Genomic DNA, 17,499 nt, shown 5'->3' on the forward strand with positions numbered 1-17,499 from the left:
TCCCTCCCCCCCAATGGTGTTTTGAAGTCCCTGATTTATAAGGTCTGTAGTGGATGATCTGGTGTACTTCTCAGAATAGTTCCTTTGGCTCCTTAGTAAGACTACTTATTTTATTATTATTATTATTATTATTATTATTATTATTATTATTTTGGTCATTGTGGGGCTTGAACTCTGGGCTTGGGCGCTGTCCCTGCACTCTTCAGCTTAAGGCGAGAGCTCTACTGCTTAAGCCACAGCGCCACTTCTGGTTTTCTAGTGTTTTATTGGAGATAAGAGTCTCACGGACTTTCCTGCCCCGGTTGGCTTTGAACCACTATCCTCAGATCTCAGCTTCCTGAGTGGCATGAGCCAGCGGTGCCTGGCTTATTATTGTTTTTATAAAGATGATATACAGAGGGGTTACAGTTATATAAGTCAGGTAAAGAGTACATTTCTTTTTTGGACAATGACACCCCTTCCCTTGCTATCTCTCAGTTTTTCCTTCCTGTCCACACCTACAAGTTGTGTAGTTCATTTTCAACATAGTGTCTAGTAAATTTGTTTGCTTATTTAGGTGGTTTGAACTCAGGGCCTTAGTGAGACTTTTAAGGAGTGAGGACAGGAAGGAGAACCAATTAAAATAATCTGGAAAAGAATCAACTGCAGTGAGATGAGAGGAAACACAGGTTGAACTATGGCAAACAAGTTTGAAATTAAAAAAACATATCCCTAGATGGGCACTAGTGACTCATACCTGTAATCCTGGTTACTCAGTAGACTGAAATCTAAAAATGATCACAGTTTGAAGTCAGCCCAGACAGAAAGGTCTGAAGACTCATCTCTAATTAACCAGAAAAAAGCTGTAAGTGGAACTAGGTAGAGAGTTAGACTTGAGTGAAAAAATCAAAGGGACAGTGCCTAGGCCATGAGTTCAAGTCCTACATGTCCTGGCTATCGGGTACTTGGCCTTATTGCCTTCCCTTCAACTAGCAATGAGACATCTCCACTTTTCTGTTTCTATTTTCCTATTGGCAGAGTGTCTGAAGCTGTCCTTGCTCCATTTATTATGGAGACTGGCCACACAGGAGAGAAAAGTTTTTTTCCCCCCATATAAGCAAAACTCTTTGGAATTATATTATTATGAGTCCTTCTGCTAGACAGGATATGTGGCAAGAGTTGTCCATACACTATGTCATATTTTTTTCTTCTGTTATAGATTCTAAATGACAGTCCCTATTGTCCCCATCTTGCAGATATGCAAACTAAGCCCTGTGTTCTGGTGAGTAGATGGGTAATAGAAACTTGTTCTCTTAATTCTTTTTTTTTTTTTCCTCCAGTCCTGGGGCATGAACTCAGGGCCTGGGTGCTGTCCCTGAGCCTCTTTGTGCTAAAGGCTAGTACTTTACCACTTGAGCCTCAGTGCCTCTTCTGGCTTTTTTAAGTAGTTTATTGGAGATAAGAATTTCACAGGCACTTTTCTGCACAGGCTGGTTTTGAACCGCGATCCTCAGATCTCAGTCCCCTGAGTAGCTAGGATTAGCTGCATGAGCACCTGGGCCCAGCTTAGTTCTCTTACTTCTTCCTGGTCAGGAGTTCATTGATATTATCAGAGCACAGGTAATCCATTTCTTGTATTTTATTTGAGGGCTAGGGCTAGAGTAGGGAATGCAGTAGGGGGGGTATTGAGACCCTTATATTCACATTTCTTTGGTTTAATAAAAGTCCAGTAAATGGGTTGATTTTTGTTAAACACTGTTATTTACTAGATAGTAATTGGATACTAACGATACTTCTGAGAGTTATGATCCATAGATGCCTTGGATAATTCATGTTACTATTATGAGTAGTCCTTCCCTGAACTGGAAGACATTCCCACATCTAAAATACAGGACTCCATTTAACTCCTAGTGGAGACTATACCTATCAACTACCTTGAACTACAACTCCCATCGTGCAACGGGAAAACGTGCATCATTTCTCGATAATTTGACGGGACCTAAAACCAATCCGCTACCAGAGCTCTCAGCCAGCTACCTATTGGCTCCGGTTAGGGGCGGGACTCTCCGTTGCTAGGCTAGCAGCCTTCCGGAAGTGGTTGTTGGTCGCCACAGGGCAACACCCCGGCGTCCCTGGAAGCGGGGAGCCGGGGTGGTGCCGGGGAGGCGGCGTAGATTTATCTCCGGGATCCTCTCCGGGAGGGGGACCGGTGAGGAGCCCCTGGGGCAGAGGTGCGGTGGCGTGGTGTGGCGGGGAAAGGAGGCACTCGGGTGTGCCCGCGGAGGGGTTTGCGCGAGTGTGGGCGGGAACTGGGGAAGACGGGAGGGAGCGGCGGCGGGACGGGCCGGCCGCGTTCAAACCTCGGCTGGCCGGGCGCGAGGCCGGGGCCCGGCGGGTGAGTGCGGCCGGGCGGCCGGGGCGCGAGGCCGGCGGCGGGCCAGCGGGCAGCGAGGGCTCGCGGCGGCGCCCATCGGCTCGTCCTGCCCCCGAGTCAGGGAGCGAGGCCCGGCCTGTGGCCTGGCCGGAGACCTTCTCTTGTGCGTGGGGCGCCGTGTGTGTGTGTGTGTGGCGGGTGGGGTGCGGGGTGGGGGTCGGGGGTCCTCCTCTCCCCGTCGTCGGCCCGTCCCGGGCTAGCCCAGCCTGATGCCATTGGCTGCCAGCTGGGACAGTTGAAAAGTTTGTTTCTTGTTCTTCCGCCGTTTTCTTTGCACTGATTGAAGAATCTGTCTCCCCTTCTGTAACCGTTTTCTTCACCCGCCTTCCGCGACTTGAGTCTCTTCTGCTTTCCTAGACTTTTGCAGCCACCCCCCCCCCGCACCCTCCCCCGCCCCAGTCACCGTCTCTTCAGTCCAAGTCTCCCCAACCAGACTGAATTTAGATCATCACCCCCAACCTCTCTGGTCCCACGGATCTGTTTGTCCTTCTCTGTTTCTCAAGTATTTTACTCCATCTCCTGGATGTTTGGATTGACCGGAAATGGATGGGTGCAGTTTAGTGACCTTCCCCAGCAGCTCTTAAAGCCCCTGATGGGCACAGTCCAGGCAAGTAGCAAGTACACCCCATGAGGTGTCACCTGAACTGTTAGTGACTGCTACCTGCAGTACAGTGTTGAGGCCACATCTTTGTGACATGATTGGCTGGCATGTCCCTCTCCGTCCTAATGTGTGTGTGTGTGTGTGTGTGTGTGTGTGTGTGTGTGTGTGTGTGTGTGTGTTCGTGTGTGTGTTCGTGTGTTCATGTGTATGTTCTTGCCAGTACTGGGATTCAACTGCTTTATTGCTATTAGCTGGTGTTCCACCACTTGAACTACCCCTCTAGTTCTTGGTTAATTGGCGATGGGAATCTTTCGTATGTTTCTTCCTGGACTGACTTCCAACCATGATCCTCAGATCTCAGCCTGTTGAGTAGCTAGGATTACAGGTGTGAGCCACCAGCATCTGACTCGTCTCACACTTCTGCCCTCTCGATTACAACTTTAGTCCAAGTTGTTACCAGCTCTTACCTAGACTATCTCCTTCCAGCTGGCCTCCTTTCTACTTTGTAATCCCAATGGTTGCCAGAATTCTTTCAACTTCTACATCTACACTACATGCTCATTCTTTGTTTGTTTTTGGTCGTCCTGGGGCCTGAACTCTGGTCCTGGGCGCTGTCTCTCAGCTCTTCAGCTCAAGGCTACTGCTCTACCACTTTAGCCACAGCACCACTTCCTGCTTAAGTGGTGCTGAGGAATTGAACCCAGGGCCTCATGCATGCAAGGCAAGCACTCTACCACTGAGCCACCTTCCCAGCCCTGACTCAGGCTCATTTCTTCTAATGCTTGTACTCTCTCTCTTTTCTTAATTGTGCTGGTACCAGAACTTAAACTCAGCTTTTCTTGTTTACGCTGGCACTTTGCTACTTGAGCCACACCTTGAATTTTGGCTTTTTGCTAGTTAACTGGAGATAAAAAAATCTCTTGGATTTTTTCCCATGGTCTAGATTTTGTTTCTCAGATCTTAGCCTCTTGAGTAGACAAGATTACAGATGTGAGGCATTTTTAAAGATCCGCTTATCTGGCACTGGTCAAGCAATCCTCACTAGATGGTAGCTCAGGAGAGTGCTGACAGAATCTGTGTTTAGTCATTGCTACATTGTCAGTGCCTGGAAATAAACTTGACAGATGCATAGCAGAAAATAGTTCAACAAGCTAGTGGTCTCTACTAGCCACACTCCTCTTTCCTGCAACTTCTTGCTCTTCTCGGAAACCAGGAAAGAAAGTGTTCACCATCTTTTAATTTCTTTTCTTTTTTTTTTTTTTTTGCCGGTCATGGGGCCTGAACTCTGGGTCTGGGCGCTGTCCCTCAGCTCTTCAGCTCAAGGCTGGCGCTCTACCACTGGAGCCACAGCGCCACTTCTGGCTTTTTCTGTTTATGTGGTGCTGAGGAATCGAACCCAGGGCCTCATGCTTGCAAGGCATGCACTCTACCGCTGAGCTACCTTCCCAGCTCCTTAATTTATTTTTCTGGTAGATTTGTTTGAATTTTGGATAATCCACAAATCCAGCTTTTCTAGATTCATCCTGGCCTTTAATAGTTAAATATGGATAGTTACACATATAGTTAATTAGGCCTTAGGCCATAAGGACGAAGACTATGCCGGACCCTTGCTTTCCAGGTGGGAAGTGTCTAGGGATAGGTGATACTTCTCACATGTAGACTTTTCTCACATTCTGTGGCATAGGTAATACAGTGCTTTGTGTAGAGTGCTTGATTGCCCTAGTGTTGGGTCACTATCCAGTTCTCTTTGTCCTTGGGCACCTTTCTTGTCTTTCTCTCTTTAAGAGGATTAAAGGTTCAAGTGGCTCCTTAAGCTATGAGGTACCTCACTTACTGCTCTGGTTCTTGGTTCATTTCTGTTATGCTTTTTTTTTTTTTTTTTTTAAATCATGGGTCTTGAACTCTGGGCCTGGGAACTGCCCCTAAGCTCCTTTGCTCAAGGCTAGTGCTCTACTGCTTTGAGTGACAGCATCACTTCCCATTTTCTGGTGGATAATTGGAGATAAGAGTCCATTTTCCTGCCGTGCTGTCTTTGAACCTCGATTCTGACATCTCAGCCTCCTGAGGAGCTAGGATTACAGGCGTGAGCCACCACTGCCTGGCTAATACTGGAGTTTTTAACACAAGGTCTCATGTTGCTAGATAGGTGCTCTACCACTGAAGACATGCATCTATCCTTTTTGCTTTAGTTATTTGTCAGATAAGAGTCTTTCATTCCCTCTCTCCCCTGCTCCCTTTCCCCCTTCATGCCTGGACCACATATATGACCTCTGTATATGATTCTAGCACATATATAGAATTGTACCAGTGGTCACTTAGAAATCTAGTAGCACCCCCTCCCTGGAACTAGAAACCTTGGATTCAAGAAGGACCTTCAGGCTACTATAGCAGTGTCATATGAAGGGTAACTTAAAAAACAGAAATCCTAGTTCCTGTATTTTTCGTGTTAACACTTGGCAGAGAAAGAAAGTTCTGATTGCTCAACAATGTGTGTGCGCGTGCGTGTGTGCGTGTGTGCGTGCGTGTGTGTGCGTGTGTGTGTGTGTGTGTGTGTGTGTGTGTGTGTGGTCAGTCCTGGAGCCTGAACTCAGGAGCTGGGCATTGTCCCTGAACTCTTTTTGCTCAAGGCTAGCACTCTACGACTTGAGCCACAGCACCACTTCTGGCTTTTCCTGTATATGTGGTACTAAGGAATTGAATCCAGGGCTTCATGCATGCTAGGCAAGCACTCTACCACTAAGCTACATTCCCAGGCCACTCAGCAACTTCTTATAAGAACACTAATCCAGCTGGGCGCTGGTGGCTCACGCCTGTAATCCTAGCTACTCAGGAGGCTGAGATCTGAGGATCGCGGTTCAAAGCCAGCCCGGGCAGGAGAGACCGTGAGACTCCTATCTCCAATAAACCACCAGAAAACCGGAAGTGGCGCTGTAGCTCAAGTGGTAGAGCGCTCGCCTTGAGCTGAAGAGCTGAGGGACAGCGCCCAGGCCCAGAGTTCAAGCCCCACGGCCGACAAAAAAAAAAAAAAAAAAAAAAAAAAAGAACACTAATCCTATCCACTGAGGGTCCACCTTGATGACTTCATCTAATTAACTTCCTCCCAATGACCCTCCCTCTAGTAATGTCACATTGCAAAACAGGGCTTCAGTATTTGGAGGGACACCACCATTGAGACTTCTCTCTTGCCTTCCCTACATCCTGGCCCTGTGTCCATGGTGTCTCTCCCTTCTCCATTCCTGCTGCCTCTGCCCTAGTTCAGGCCTCATCATTTTTCACTTAGATGGCAGCATTTTCAAGTGGTTTTCCTAAGAAAACCAGCTTCTCATTTCCCCAGTCTAGCCATAGCAGTCCTATCAGAGTTCCTGGCCTGACAGATTGACTGTCCCTCTTCCTCCCTCGCTCCCTCCCCCCTAAGCCCTAGTGACTCTGCTTTGCTACAGGGTAGGGACAGGCTCTTTAACAACAGTGCGCAGGCTCGCCATGCCACCCCTGCCATGTCTACTGTTAATCCACGTGCCACACGTGGAGCTGCTAGAAGCTCCCTGCCTAGGATGCCTTCCCCATCCTACCTCGGGAGTTTGGTACTCTTTGTCAGTACATCCTGGAGCAGGAACCTTTTTCCCTAATGCCTTCTCCTGGATGGCAGGCTCCCCAGGCAGTGGTGGGTGTGATGGTGTGACTGCACTCTGGGTTGCTGATATATGGGGTTCTGGTGTCTTGGTACCTCTGGGGTTTTCCACTTGGGGTTCTATGCTCTTAATTTTTTTCCTCCTGTCTAGGGGGTCATATTTTTGGGAGGGACATCTTGGGGAACTTTCCTAATATGGAGCCCATAAGGCTTGAGTTCCCAACCCCACTATCTTTGTGCATGCTGAGAGTCCCTGGCCATGCTGGTTTGCTGGGGCTAGTCTGATCCAGGTGCTCTGTGACCCAGCTCACTGTTTTTCTCTTTGGTGGGATCTGTGTTTTAGGTATCCAAGCCCAGACCAGTCATGGCCGGACGACCCATCCGCATAGGAGACCAGCTGGTTTTGGAGGAAGATTATGACGAGACCTACATTCCCAGTGAGCAAGGTGAGAGACTTGTGCAGTGCTTTGAGGGCAGGTATTATGTCTGGTACATGCACCAGGCTGTTCGGTGTATTCCAAGTTAGTCCATGGGGCCTAAGTTGCTACATTAACTGTTTTGGTAAATAAAATTATATTGGAAAACAGCCATACTTGCTTCTGTGTTATCTGTGGCTGCCTTCATGCTTTGATGTTGTGGTGGTAACAGAATGACCTCTATAGCCTACGATATTTACTGTCTTCCCCTTCACAGAGAACATTTGTTCCTGAGTTGGATCATTAGTTTTAAATGAAAACATATAGGGGATTTTTGTGAAATACAATGTGTCCTGAAGCCAGGGCAACTGTTTTCTTTTTGGTGGTACCAGGATTTGAACTAAGAGCTTCATACTTTCTGAGCAGGTGGTCTACCACTTGAACCCCAGCCTCAGCTTTTATGCTTTAGATATTTTTCAGACAGGGTCTTGTGTTTTCACCCAGGACAGGATTGGGCCAAGATGTGCCTATCTATACCCCACTGAGTAGGCACTACAGGTGCATGCTACCATGTCTTTGGGTTATTTGTTTTGAATGGGGGTCTAAATAACCTTTTTCCTGGGGCTGATCTCAAACCAAGATCCTCTTGATCTTTGACTCCCAAGTAGCTGAGGTTTACAGAAGTGAACAATCATGCCCAGTCCCTAACCCAGTTTTTTAAGAACTGAGTTTTTTTTTTGCCAGTCCTGGGGATTGAACTCAGGGCCTGGGCACTGCCCCTGAGCTTCTTTTGCTCAAGGCACTCTGCCATTTGAGCCACAGCACCACTGCTGGCTTTTTCTGTTTATTGGTACTGAGGAATCAAATCCAGGGCTTTATGCATACTAGTCAAGCACTCTACCACTAAACCACATTCCCAGCCCAAGAACTGAGTTTTTTTTTTTTAAAGCAGTGTCATGATTATGGCTATTTATTTAGTGTTACTATGTGTCAGTCTCTGTTTTGTATTTGTATAGACTATTACCTTATAACCCTCATAAACACCTCTATGAGTCAGGATTATTACTGTTATTATCCCTATGTTTCTTTTCTTTCTTTCTTCCTTTTTTTTTTAAAGACAGTCTAACTAGATAGCTCAGGATTGCCTTGAACTTTCTTTTTTTTTTTTTTTCTTTGTCGGTCGTGGGGCTTGAACTCTGGGCCTGGGCACTGTCCCTCAGCTCTTCAGCTCAAGGCGAGTGCTCTACCATTTGAGCTACAGCGCCACTTCCGGTTTTCTGGTGGTTTATTGGAGATAGGAGTCTCACAGTCTTTTCTGCCCAGGCTGGCTTTGAACTGTGATCCTCAGATCTCAGCCTCCTGAATAGCTAGGATTACAGGCGTGAGCCACCATTGCCCAGCTGCCTTGAACTTTCTATCTTTTTGCCTCAACTTTCTGAGTGCTGTAGTTGTTTGGGGGACAAAGGCTTTTGCAAATCTTAGGAGAACTTATCTCCTTTTGGTAAAACGCCCTCATCCTGGATGGTTTGCCTGTGGCTTTGGGCTCTTCCTGAGGCCTCTGGCACCATGAAGCTTTGGTTTCTTTTTTCTTTCTTTTTTTTTTTGCCTTTTTTAGACTTGGCTTCAGATTGTATTCTTGGGAGTGTGGAGATAACGTGACATAATTCATGTATGCCCTTTATAAATGAGGATGTAGGAAAATGTATGCCTTATATATGCCTATGTATTGCTTATATTTATATATGCCTATGTATTGCTTATATTTTCTTCAGTAAGACATACTTTCTTACTGAACAAAATTTGAAACATAAAGACAAGGTTGGTAAAGGATTGACTGTGTGCCGCGGACCGGGTTCTGTTGGGACGATGGAGGATACCTAGGGGAGGAACCTGGAATAGGATGGGGAGATGGCAAACAGACAACTCACACACATTAGGAGTGGATGCTGAGTGCTGAGTGCGATTTAATGCAGAGGATAACAAACTTTTATAGCAAAAAGTCTCCATAAGAAAGGGCAAAAGGTTACATAATCTTGCTGCAGGGCTTCATTCTTGGGCGGTCACCAGCTGGTCGCCTGATAGGCACTTGTTTCCGGCTTTACCTCTATTTTTAAGAAATACAATTGGTTTCGATGATTGTCACCAATTAACCACTACTTTTTTCTAGAGGCCTTAACTGTCCCATTAAGATCTTTCCTGTTCCTTCTTTAATAGTAAGGTCAGGGAGGCCTAGATCTATACTTTTTTCTATAGAGGCCTTAACTGTCCCATTAAGATCTTTCCTGTTCCTTCTTTAATAGTAAGCACCAAGGAGACTTAGATTTAGCAAGTCTCTTAGTAAATGAGGAAGTTCTTTCTCCTAAGTAGTTATCTCAGCAATTGCCATACATTCTTTCTATTCTAGCCGCGCCTACAGCTTCTTGTAAATTTCTTACAATTCCTTCTGCTGGAGTGACTTTGTGAAACCCCCAATACTTTTATATTTACTTATAACTTGTCTACTAGCCTCCATAAGAGGGGTTTCAGGGTAGCACTGAACTCTGGTGAGTTAGTCATATTTTTAAGACACTCATCAGATATTGGAGTCGTCAACACTCTTAAGAAAGAGCTTTGAATAAGGGAACGTTGACAATGAGTAAGTACAATGAGCAGTAGAAACAGTAAAAGATTAATAGGCACTCTTATGAGGAAAAGATAGGCAGAAACACATCTTTTCCAGGGGTTTTGCCAGCCTTTTCCCAGGAGTAGGCCTCTTAGAAGCCCTATTCTCCGAGGTAGACTTCGGTGAAGTCCCAAAACTTGGAGATAGGTTTCTGTAAAGCCCCATTCTCTGAGGTAGACTTCGGTGAAGTCCCAAAACTCAGAGATAGGTCTCGAGGCCCCTATCATGGTCTGATAGATGGTTTCCCATGCTAAGCAGACTCTACTGGGGTCGGCGTGGCAACTGTGATTTTTTTTTCTTCTTTCCATCCCCTTTCTTACCCTTTTATGTCTTTTACCTTTTCACCCCCTTGCCTCTCCTCTTTGCAGAAATTCTTGAATTTGCCCGAGAGATTGGTATCGATCCCATCAAGGAACCAGAACTGATGTGGCTGGCTCGGGAGGGCATCGTGGCCCCGTTGCCTGTGGAGTGGAAACCATGGTGAGTGATAGAGAGCGTGGCTTCCCTCACCTGCTAGAGGCAGAGGGGCTTGACCCTGGAGATCACCTTTAACAAGGCTGGCCAGCATGATCAGGGACGGCATGGTGTCATTTCTCTGCCAGGAGGCCCGAGGCAGGCTGGCTTGCTGGTTGGTCTCTGTTCTGGAGTCCAGCACTTATCCTTGGAACACAGAGCTGCTGCTCTGGCTCAGTCCTCTGGCACCAGTGTCTGGTGCTGAGGAGGGCAAGAGTCATTGATATTCCTGCACTCTGATACTCAAAGTAATATCTGCATCACCTTCCCATGTCCAAGGTGGACACTGGTGCCAGAGGGGTTTGTAGTGAGTCTGTGCAGACTGGCAGATGGTTTCTGTCTCCCTTGGCAACCATGGATTTCTGCAACCTATTCCTAATAGCTTCATATTCATGGATTTTTTTTTTTTTTTTGTATTTTTGAGTGCTTTGGGTTCAGGTTCTCTCAGGAAAGCAGAGGTTCATGGTGAGGTGCTGCGGTTGGTTGTCCTCAGACTCCCTCCATGTTGTGGGTGAAGACCGCACCCTCTCCCATTTAACACCACACTTTATGCCGCCTGTTGCTCTGCTTTCTCTTCCTGTTGCTCTGCTTTCTCTTCACCACCTCATCCTCACCTCATGCTCATTGTTCCCTCCAAATTATCTCCCTAAAATCAAGAGCCATAAACTTACTTTGATCCTTCAGTATGCTTTCTGTGGTTGCCATATGCTTGTCTTCTGGAGCTTTAGGGATGGCCTCTCAGACTGAGGAGGTACAGTTTGGTGCACAAGGTGAAGTCATCCTTTTTTTACCTGAAATATTTAACATGATGGCTGTACTTTAAAGTAACTGTGATCGTCACTTCCCTCTTCTTAGCTGCGGGATTCTGATCCTTTGAGCTTTTCTTTACCGGTGACTCCCGCTTCTCTAGAGCTTTTTCATGGCCTTGTCTGCTGTGGACCCTCTCCAATTTCACATCTTTCGTGTGGGTGATCTGGCAGCACTTCACACTGTATTGCAAGTGCTCAGGACTTGTGGTGGTGTTTTTAGGGTAAACTTATAAAGTACTAGGGAGCTGTCATTGGTTACGGGACAGCTGTGTGACAGGCTTTGTGCCAGTTGCCTCCAGGTACCTGCCATGGTGGCTAACACGCCCTTGTCCTGTAGGAAGAGCATGAATTATTTAAAAATTTTTAAATAGGACATGACAACTTGTACTTCTCATTGTTGCAACAGGTCCACCTGTATCCTTAAACAACTGATTTTTCCCCATCTCCTCCACAAGTTATACTGACATCAAATATAGTGAAAGCAGGGGTTATACTGTGGGAGAGGGATATACAAAGCAACAAAGAGATAATCTTATAAATGCATTAGAAACACATGCATGAAAGAAAAAAACATTAAAATACACATCTAAGGGTTCATTTTCCTGACATCACATTATCTGACCTTTTCCGCTTGACTCATACATATACTAGATATTACAAATAAGGGAAACCATGGGACAACGTCGGTGCGGGGGGGGGGGGAAGGGGGGAAAGGAGAAGGATTGGGATTGGGGGGGAGGGGGGAGGCTGGGAAGGGATGTGAAGGGTAAACAAAGGAGGAGGCTGCAATGCTTGGTAAGAAATGTACGCATTATCCTGCCCACGTAATTGTAACTCCTCTGTACAGTATGTTCACAAATAAAATTAAATTAAATTAAAAAAAATTTAAATAGGATTTTATTGTTATTATTAAGGTGTTATACGGAGGCGTTACTACTTCATAAGTCAGGTAATGAGTACATTTCATTTTCGGACAATGTCACCTCTTTTCTTTCTAATTTTCATTGTTAAAAATAATAGAAAAAACTTAAGAGCTTGCCTGTACATGTTATCTTCCACTCTAGTCTCTTTACCAAGGGTCATTACTGTTAGTTGGTAAATTCCTTTCAGACCTGTTACATGTTAAGTGTAAGTGCTATATTATAGGCACTATTCTTCTTCTTTTTTTTTTTTTTTTGCTTATGTGGTGCTGAGGAATCAAACTCAGGGCCTCAGGCATGCAAGGCAAGTGCTCTACCACTGAGCCACCTTCCCAGCCCATAGGCACTATTCTTCTATGTCAGTAGATGCAGTAGGACGTAAGACCACTATATTCCTGTTTTAATTGTTTAGATAGGGTTTTTAAAAAAAATTAATTTATTTGGTGCTAGGGATTGAACTCAGGAAAGGCAAGACACTCTACCATTTGTGCACATCACCAGCCCTAGGCAGGGTCTTGCTCTATAGCCAAGGTTAGCTTAGGACTCAGAATCCTTTTGCCTCAGTTTCCCAAAGTGCTGGGATTATAGGCATGAACCACTATGTCTTACTCTACCTTATTTTTTCCTGTGTTGGTACTGGGGCTTGAACTCAGGGCCTTGTGATTTTGCTTGACTTGTTGGCTCACAGCTGGCATTTTATTATTTGAACTATACCTCTAGTCTAGCATTTTTCTGGTTTTGGAGGTAAGCATCTTGAGGGCTTTTTGCTCAGGCTGCTCTGGAATCACAGTTCTAAGATCCTGGCCTCCTGAGTAGCTAGTATTATAGTTACGAGCCACTGGTGCCCAGCTTGCTTTGATTTTTTTTTCCCGGTTGTGGGTCTTGAACTCTGTGCCTGGGCACTATCCCTGAGTTCTTCAGCTCAAGGTGAGTGCTCTACCACTTGAGCTTTGCTTTGATTTTAAGATGATCTTGCTATGTAGTCCAGTCTGACCTCAAACTACAGTCCAGTTGCTTAAACCTCCTGATTACTGGGATTACAGATGTGTACACCATCCCCAGCTTAACTGTTCCATTGAAGGAGATTTAGGTATTTTCAAGACAAACCACGTTTATGAGGGTCTATTTTTGGATTCTCTGTTCTCTTCTATTGATCTGTTTATTTTTATACAAGTACATTCTGTCTATACTTGTATTTATATCTTATTTTGTGTTGGTACTGGGGCTTGGACTCAGGGCCGAGATACTGTCCCTTAGTTTTTTTGCCACACCTGGCTTTTTTGTTGGTTAATTGGAGATAAGAGTCTAACAGGTTTTCCTGCCTGGGCTGGCTTTGAACTCGATTCTCACATCTCAATCTCCTGAGTAGCTAGGACTACAGGCATGAGCCACTAGTGCCTGGCTCACATACTGTCTTGATTATTGTAGCTTTTTAATAAATCTTGAAATCATTTAGGGTAAATCCTCCCATTATCATTTTCTTTTTTAAAATTTATTTATTTATTTTTGGGTCCGGTCATAGGGCCTGAACTCTGGGCCAGGGTGCTGTCCCTCAGCTCTTCAGCTCAAGGCTAGCGCTCTACCACTTGAGCCACAGCGCCACTTCTGGCTTTTTTTCTTTTTGCTTATGTGCTGCTGAGGAATCAAACCCAGGGCCTCATGCATGCAAGGCAAGCACTCTACCACTGAGCCACCTTCCCAGTCCCTCCCATTATCATTTTCAAAGTCAAATTCTAGGTGCTTTGCATTTCCGCATCAATTTTAGAATTGTTGATTTCTGTTAGGATTTTGATTGGAATTGCATATAAGTGAATTGGGGGAGAATTGACATCTTAATATTGAATCTTTAAATCAATTAACATGATCTATTTTTCCATTTAGATTTTCCTTATTATTTCTAAGAAATACTTTATAGTTTTTGTGTACATGTCTCATTATCTTCTCAGATTTATCCCTATATGGTTCATATTTTGGATGCTTCTATAAGTGATATATTTTTAATTTCCAATTGTTTTCTTGCTTTTATGCAGAGGTAAAATTGTTTTTTGGTATATTGATCTTGCTCAACTCAATTATGTCAAGTCTAATAGCCTTTCTTTTCTTTTTTTTCCTATAAGGTTTGCTAGAGATGGTAATGTCTTCTGGGAATAGAGACATTTTTACTGCTTTCTTACTAATCTGGTTACCTTTGTTTCCTATTTCTTTCCTTAATGTCTTGGCTGGAGCCTTTGGTATTATTTATAAATACAAATGCCGACAGCGTATCTTTGCCTTGTTCCTGCTCTAAGAGAGAAAGCATTCAGTCTTTTCTTGCTAAATAGCTATTAGCTATAGGGTTTTTGCAAATGACCTTTGTCAGGTGAGGTTTTCTTCTCTTCCAAGCTTGCTGAGAGTTTAAAGCAGGAATGGTTGTTAGATTTTTCACAATATTTTTTTCTGCATCTGTTAGGATCATAGGAATTTTTTTCCCCTTTTCTGGTCTGTTCATATAAGTTGTACTGATTGATGTTCGTAGGTTAAACTAATTATATTCTTAGTATCAACTCTATTTCTTCATGATATATTATCCTTTTTATGTTTTATGGGATTTCGTTTTCTAAAATTCTGTTAAATATTATTGCCTCTATGTCCAGGGGGCAAATTGGCCTACAGTATCATTTTTCTAATAATGTTTTCTTCTTGTTTCAATATAATATTGGCTTCATGGAATGATTTGTGAATTCCTGCTTTTGTTTTCTGGACAAGCGTGTGTAAGATTGCTATTATTTCCTTCTGTATTTGATAGAGTTTACCAATGCAGTCATCTGGGCCCCAAGGTTTTCTTTGTGGGAAAAATTCTAACTATAGATACTTTCTTTAATGGACACAGGATTCAGGCCATCATCTCTTCTCCCCTCCTCTTTTCCTCTCATCTTCTCCCTCCTTCCCTTTTCCTTTCATTACTTTTCAAATAGGGTCTCTTGTTTATGCCTGGTTTGACCTAGATCACTATCCTCCTATTATGCTTTTTCCTGGGATGATAGGCATATGCCATATCGCCCAGCTTTTTATAGGTTGAGATGGGGGTCTCCATAACTTTTTTTCTTTGAACCTTGATTCTCCTGATCTTTCCCTCTCATTTAGCTAGGACTAAAGGCATGGACCACCAAGTCCTGTACTTGCTAGGTAAGCACTCCACAACTGTAGCTACCTCCTAAGTCCTGGTCCCTATTTCCCAGAGGTTCCACCATCTCTTAGCCATCACCACATTGGGGACCAAACTTCCAATGCATATCTCTTGAGGGATAACCACTTCTATCACATAACTCTTTAATAATTTTCTTTTCTAATTTTTTTCTCATTTTTCCCATTTTATTTGAATTAAGATTCAGAATGTTAGATTCATAGGGAGCCTGAATGGGATTGTATTGGATTTGTACATTGATTTGACAGTTATTGGCATTTTGTCAGATTTGAGTCTTCCAGTCCTGGGATTTGAACTGAGGGCATGGGAACCGTCCCTGAGCTTTTTCACTCAAGGCTAGTTCTCTACCACTTGAGCAACAGCTCCATTTTTGTCTTTTTTGGTGGCTAGTTAAAGATAAATTCTCACAGACTTTCCTGCCCAGACTGACTTTGAAACCACGATCCTCAGATCTCAGCCTTTTGAGTAGCTAGGATTACAGGAATGAGCCACTGATGCTCTTTTTTTTTGGTCTCTTTTCTTTTTAACTGTGAAGCTTTGCAAAGATTTTACACATTTTGGATTTATTCCTGCGTGTTTTATCTTCAATTTTGCTGTTATGAATGGATTCCTTTTCCTGTTAGCTGCCCTAGCGGAGATGGGGTGGAGTTACTGGGGGTAGGATGAGTGGTTTACTTTGTTGCCGCACAAGTTCTCCTGCATTATTTCTCTTTCCCAGTAGCGTGGCTTGTCACTTCTTTTGAGATTAGAATCTTTTGCAAAAAGACAAACAAAAAAGCTTTTACAATGCACTTTTCTTCAGATTGTATCTATGTATATTTTTTTGTGCTATTACCGGGACTTGAACTCTGGGCCTGGGCACTGTCTCTTAGCTTTTTTGCTTAAGGATGGCACTCTGCCAATTGAGCCACAGTTCCACTTCAGCTTTTTAGTGGTCAATTGGAGATGAGAGTCTCAAGGACTTTCCTGGCTAGGCTGGCTTTAAACTGTGATCCTCAATCTCAGCATCCTGAGTAGCTAGAATTATAGGCATGAGCTGCTGACACCCAGGTAGTTATTTATTCTCAATCAATGATACCTTCAATTTTGTGTTAGTCCTTTTCCCTGCCTTCCATCTAATCTTTACATACTCCTTTTCTACATCCTCTCTCTCTCTCTCTCTCTCTCTTTCTCTCTCTCTCTCTCTGGTCAGTTGTAAGGCCTGAACTCTGCGCCTGGGCGCTGTCCCCGAGTTCTTCAGCTCAAGGTGAGTGTTCTATCAGTTGAGCCCCAGTGCCACTTCCAGTTTTCTGGTAGTTAAATGGGGATAAGAGTTTCATGGACTTTCCTTCCCAGGCTGGCTTTGAATTGCGATCCTCAGATCTCAGCCTCCTGAGTAGCTAGGATTATAGGCATGAGCCACCAGTCTGCTGCTGCTGCTGCTGCTGTTGCTTCTCCTCCTCCTTCTCCTCCTCCTCCTTCTCCTCCTCCTTCTCCTCCTCCTCCTCCTCCTCCTCCTCCTCCTCCTCCTCCTCCTCCTCCTCCTCCTCCTCCTCCTCCTCCTCCTCCTCCTCCTCCTCCTCCTCCTCCTCCTCCTCCTCCTCCTCCTCCTCCTCCTCCTCCTCCTCCTCCTCCTCCTCGTAGTTTGGGGCCTGAGCAGGGACTAACTTCTTTTTTTTTAAATTTAAATTTTAATTTTTTGTGAACATACTGTACAGAGGGGTTACAATTACATGGGCAAGATAATGAGTACATTTCTTATCAAGCATTGCAGCCTCCTCCTTTGTTTTCCCTTCACATCCCTTCCCAGCCTCCCCCTGCCCCCCCAATCCTCCCCCCCCCCACCAAAGTTGTAAAGTTTGTTTTCGACATGACAACTTGTACTTCTCATTGTTGCAACAGGTCCACCTGTATCCTTAAACGACTTATTTTTTCCCATCTCCTCCACAAATTATACTGACATCAAATATAGTGAAAGCAGGGGTTATACTGTGGGGGAGGGACATACAAAGCAACAAAGAAATAATCTTATAAATGCGTTAGAAACAAATGCATGAAAGAAAAAAACATTAAAATACATATCTAAGGGTTCATTTCCCTAACATCACATTATCTGACCTTTTCTGTTTGACTCATACATATACTAGATATTGCAAATAAGGGAAACCATGGGACCTATGTTTCTTTGGCCTTGGCTTACTTCACTTAATATAATTTTTTCCAAGCCTTTCCATTTCCTAACAAATGGGGCAATGTCATTCTTTCTGATGGAGGCATAGAATTCCATTGTGTATATATACCACATTTTCTTGATCCATTCATCTACTGAGGGGCATCTGGGTTGGTTCCATATCTTAGCTATGGTAAATAATGC

General features: G+C 44.4%; 1 protein-coding gene across 10 annotated transcripts in view; it reads left to right on the top strand.

The window, feature by feature from the left end:
- The first annotated feature begins 2,080 nt into the window (after positions 1-2,080).
- Positions 2,081-17,499, top strand: part of Cep164 (centrosomal protein 164) — a 62,245-nt gene continuing 46,826 nt past the window's right edge. For 9 of the 10 annotated variants that reach the window (XR_011375804.1, XM_070038552.1, XM_070038554.1 and 6 more), the window contains exons 1-3: positions 2,081-2,210; positions 6,986-7,088; positions 10,089-10,200. Coding sequence is in view for 9 of the 10 variants with exons in the window: in XM_070038552.1 (XP_069894653.1) it covers positions 7,007-7,088; positions 10,089-10,200 (194 nt within the window). In the remaining variant the exon portion in view is untranslated. The remainder of the gene's footprint in view (positions 2,211-6,985; positions 7,089-10,088; positions 10,201-17,499) is intronic. The other variant, XM_070038553.1, reaches the window with a different exon arrangement.

Source organism: Dipodomys merriami, unplaced genomic scaffold (assembly GCF_024711535.1).
Source record: "Dipodomys merriami isolate MVZ:Mamm:240054 unplaced genomic scaffold, mDipMer1.0.p SCAF_29, whole genome shotgun sequence".
NCBI classification, from domain to species: domain Eukaryota; kingdom Metazoa; phylum Chordata; class Mammalia; order Rodentia; family Heteromyidae; genus Dipodomys; species Dipodomys merriami.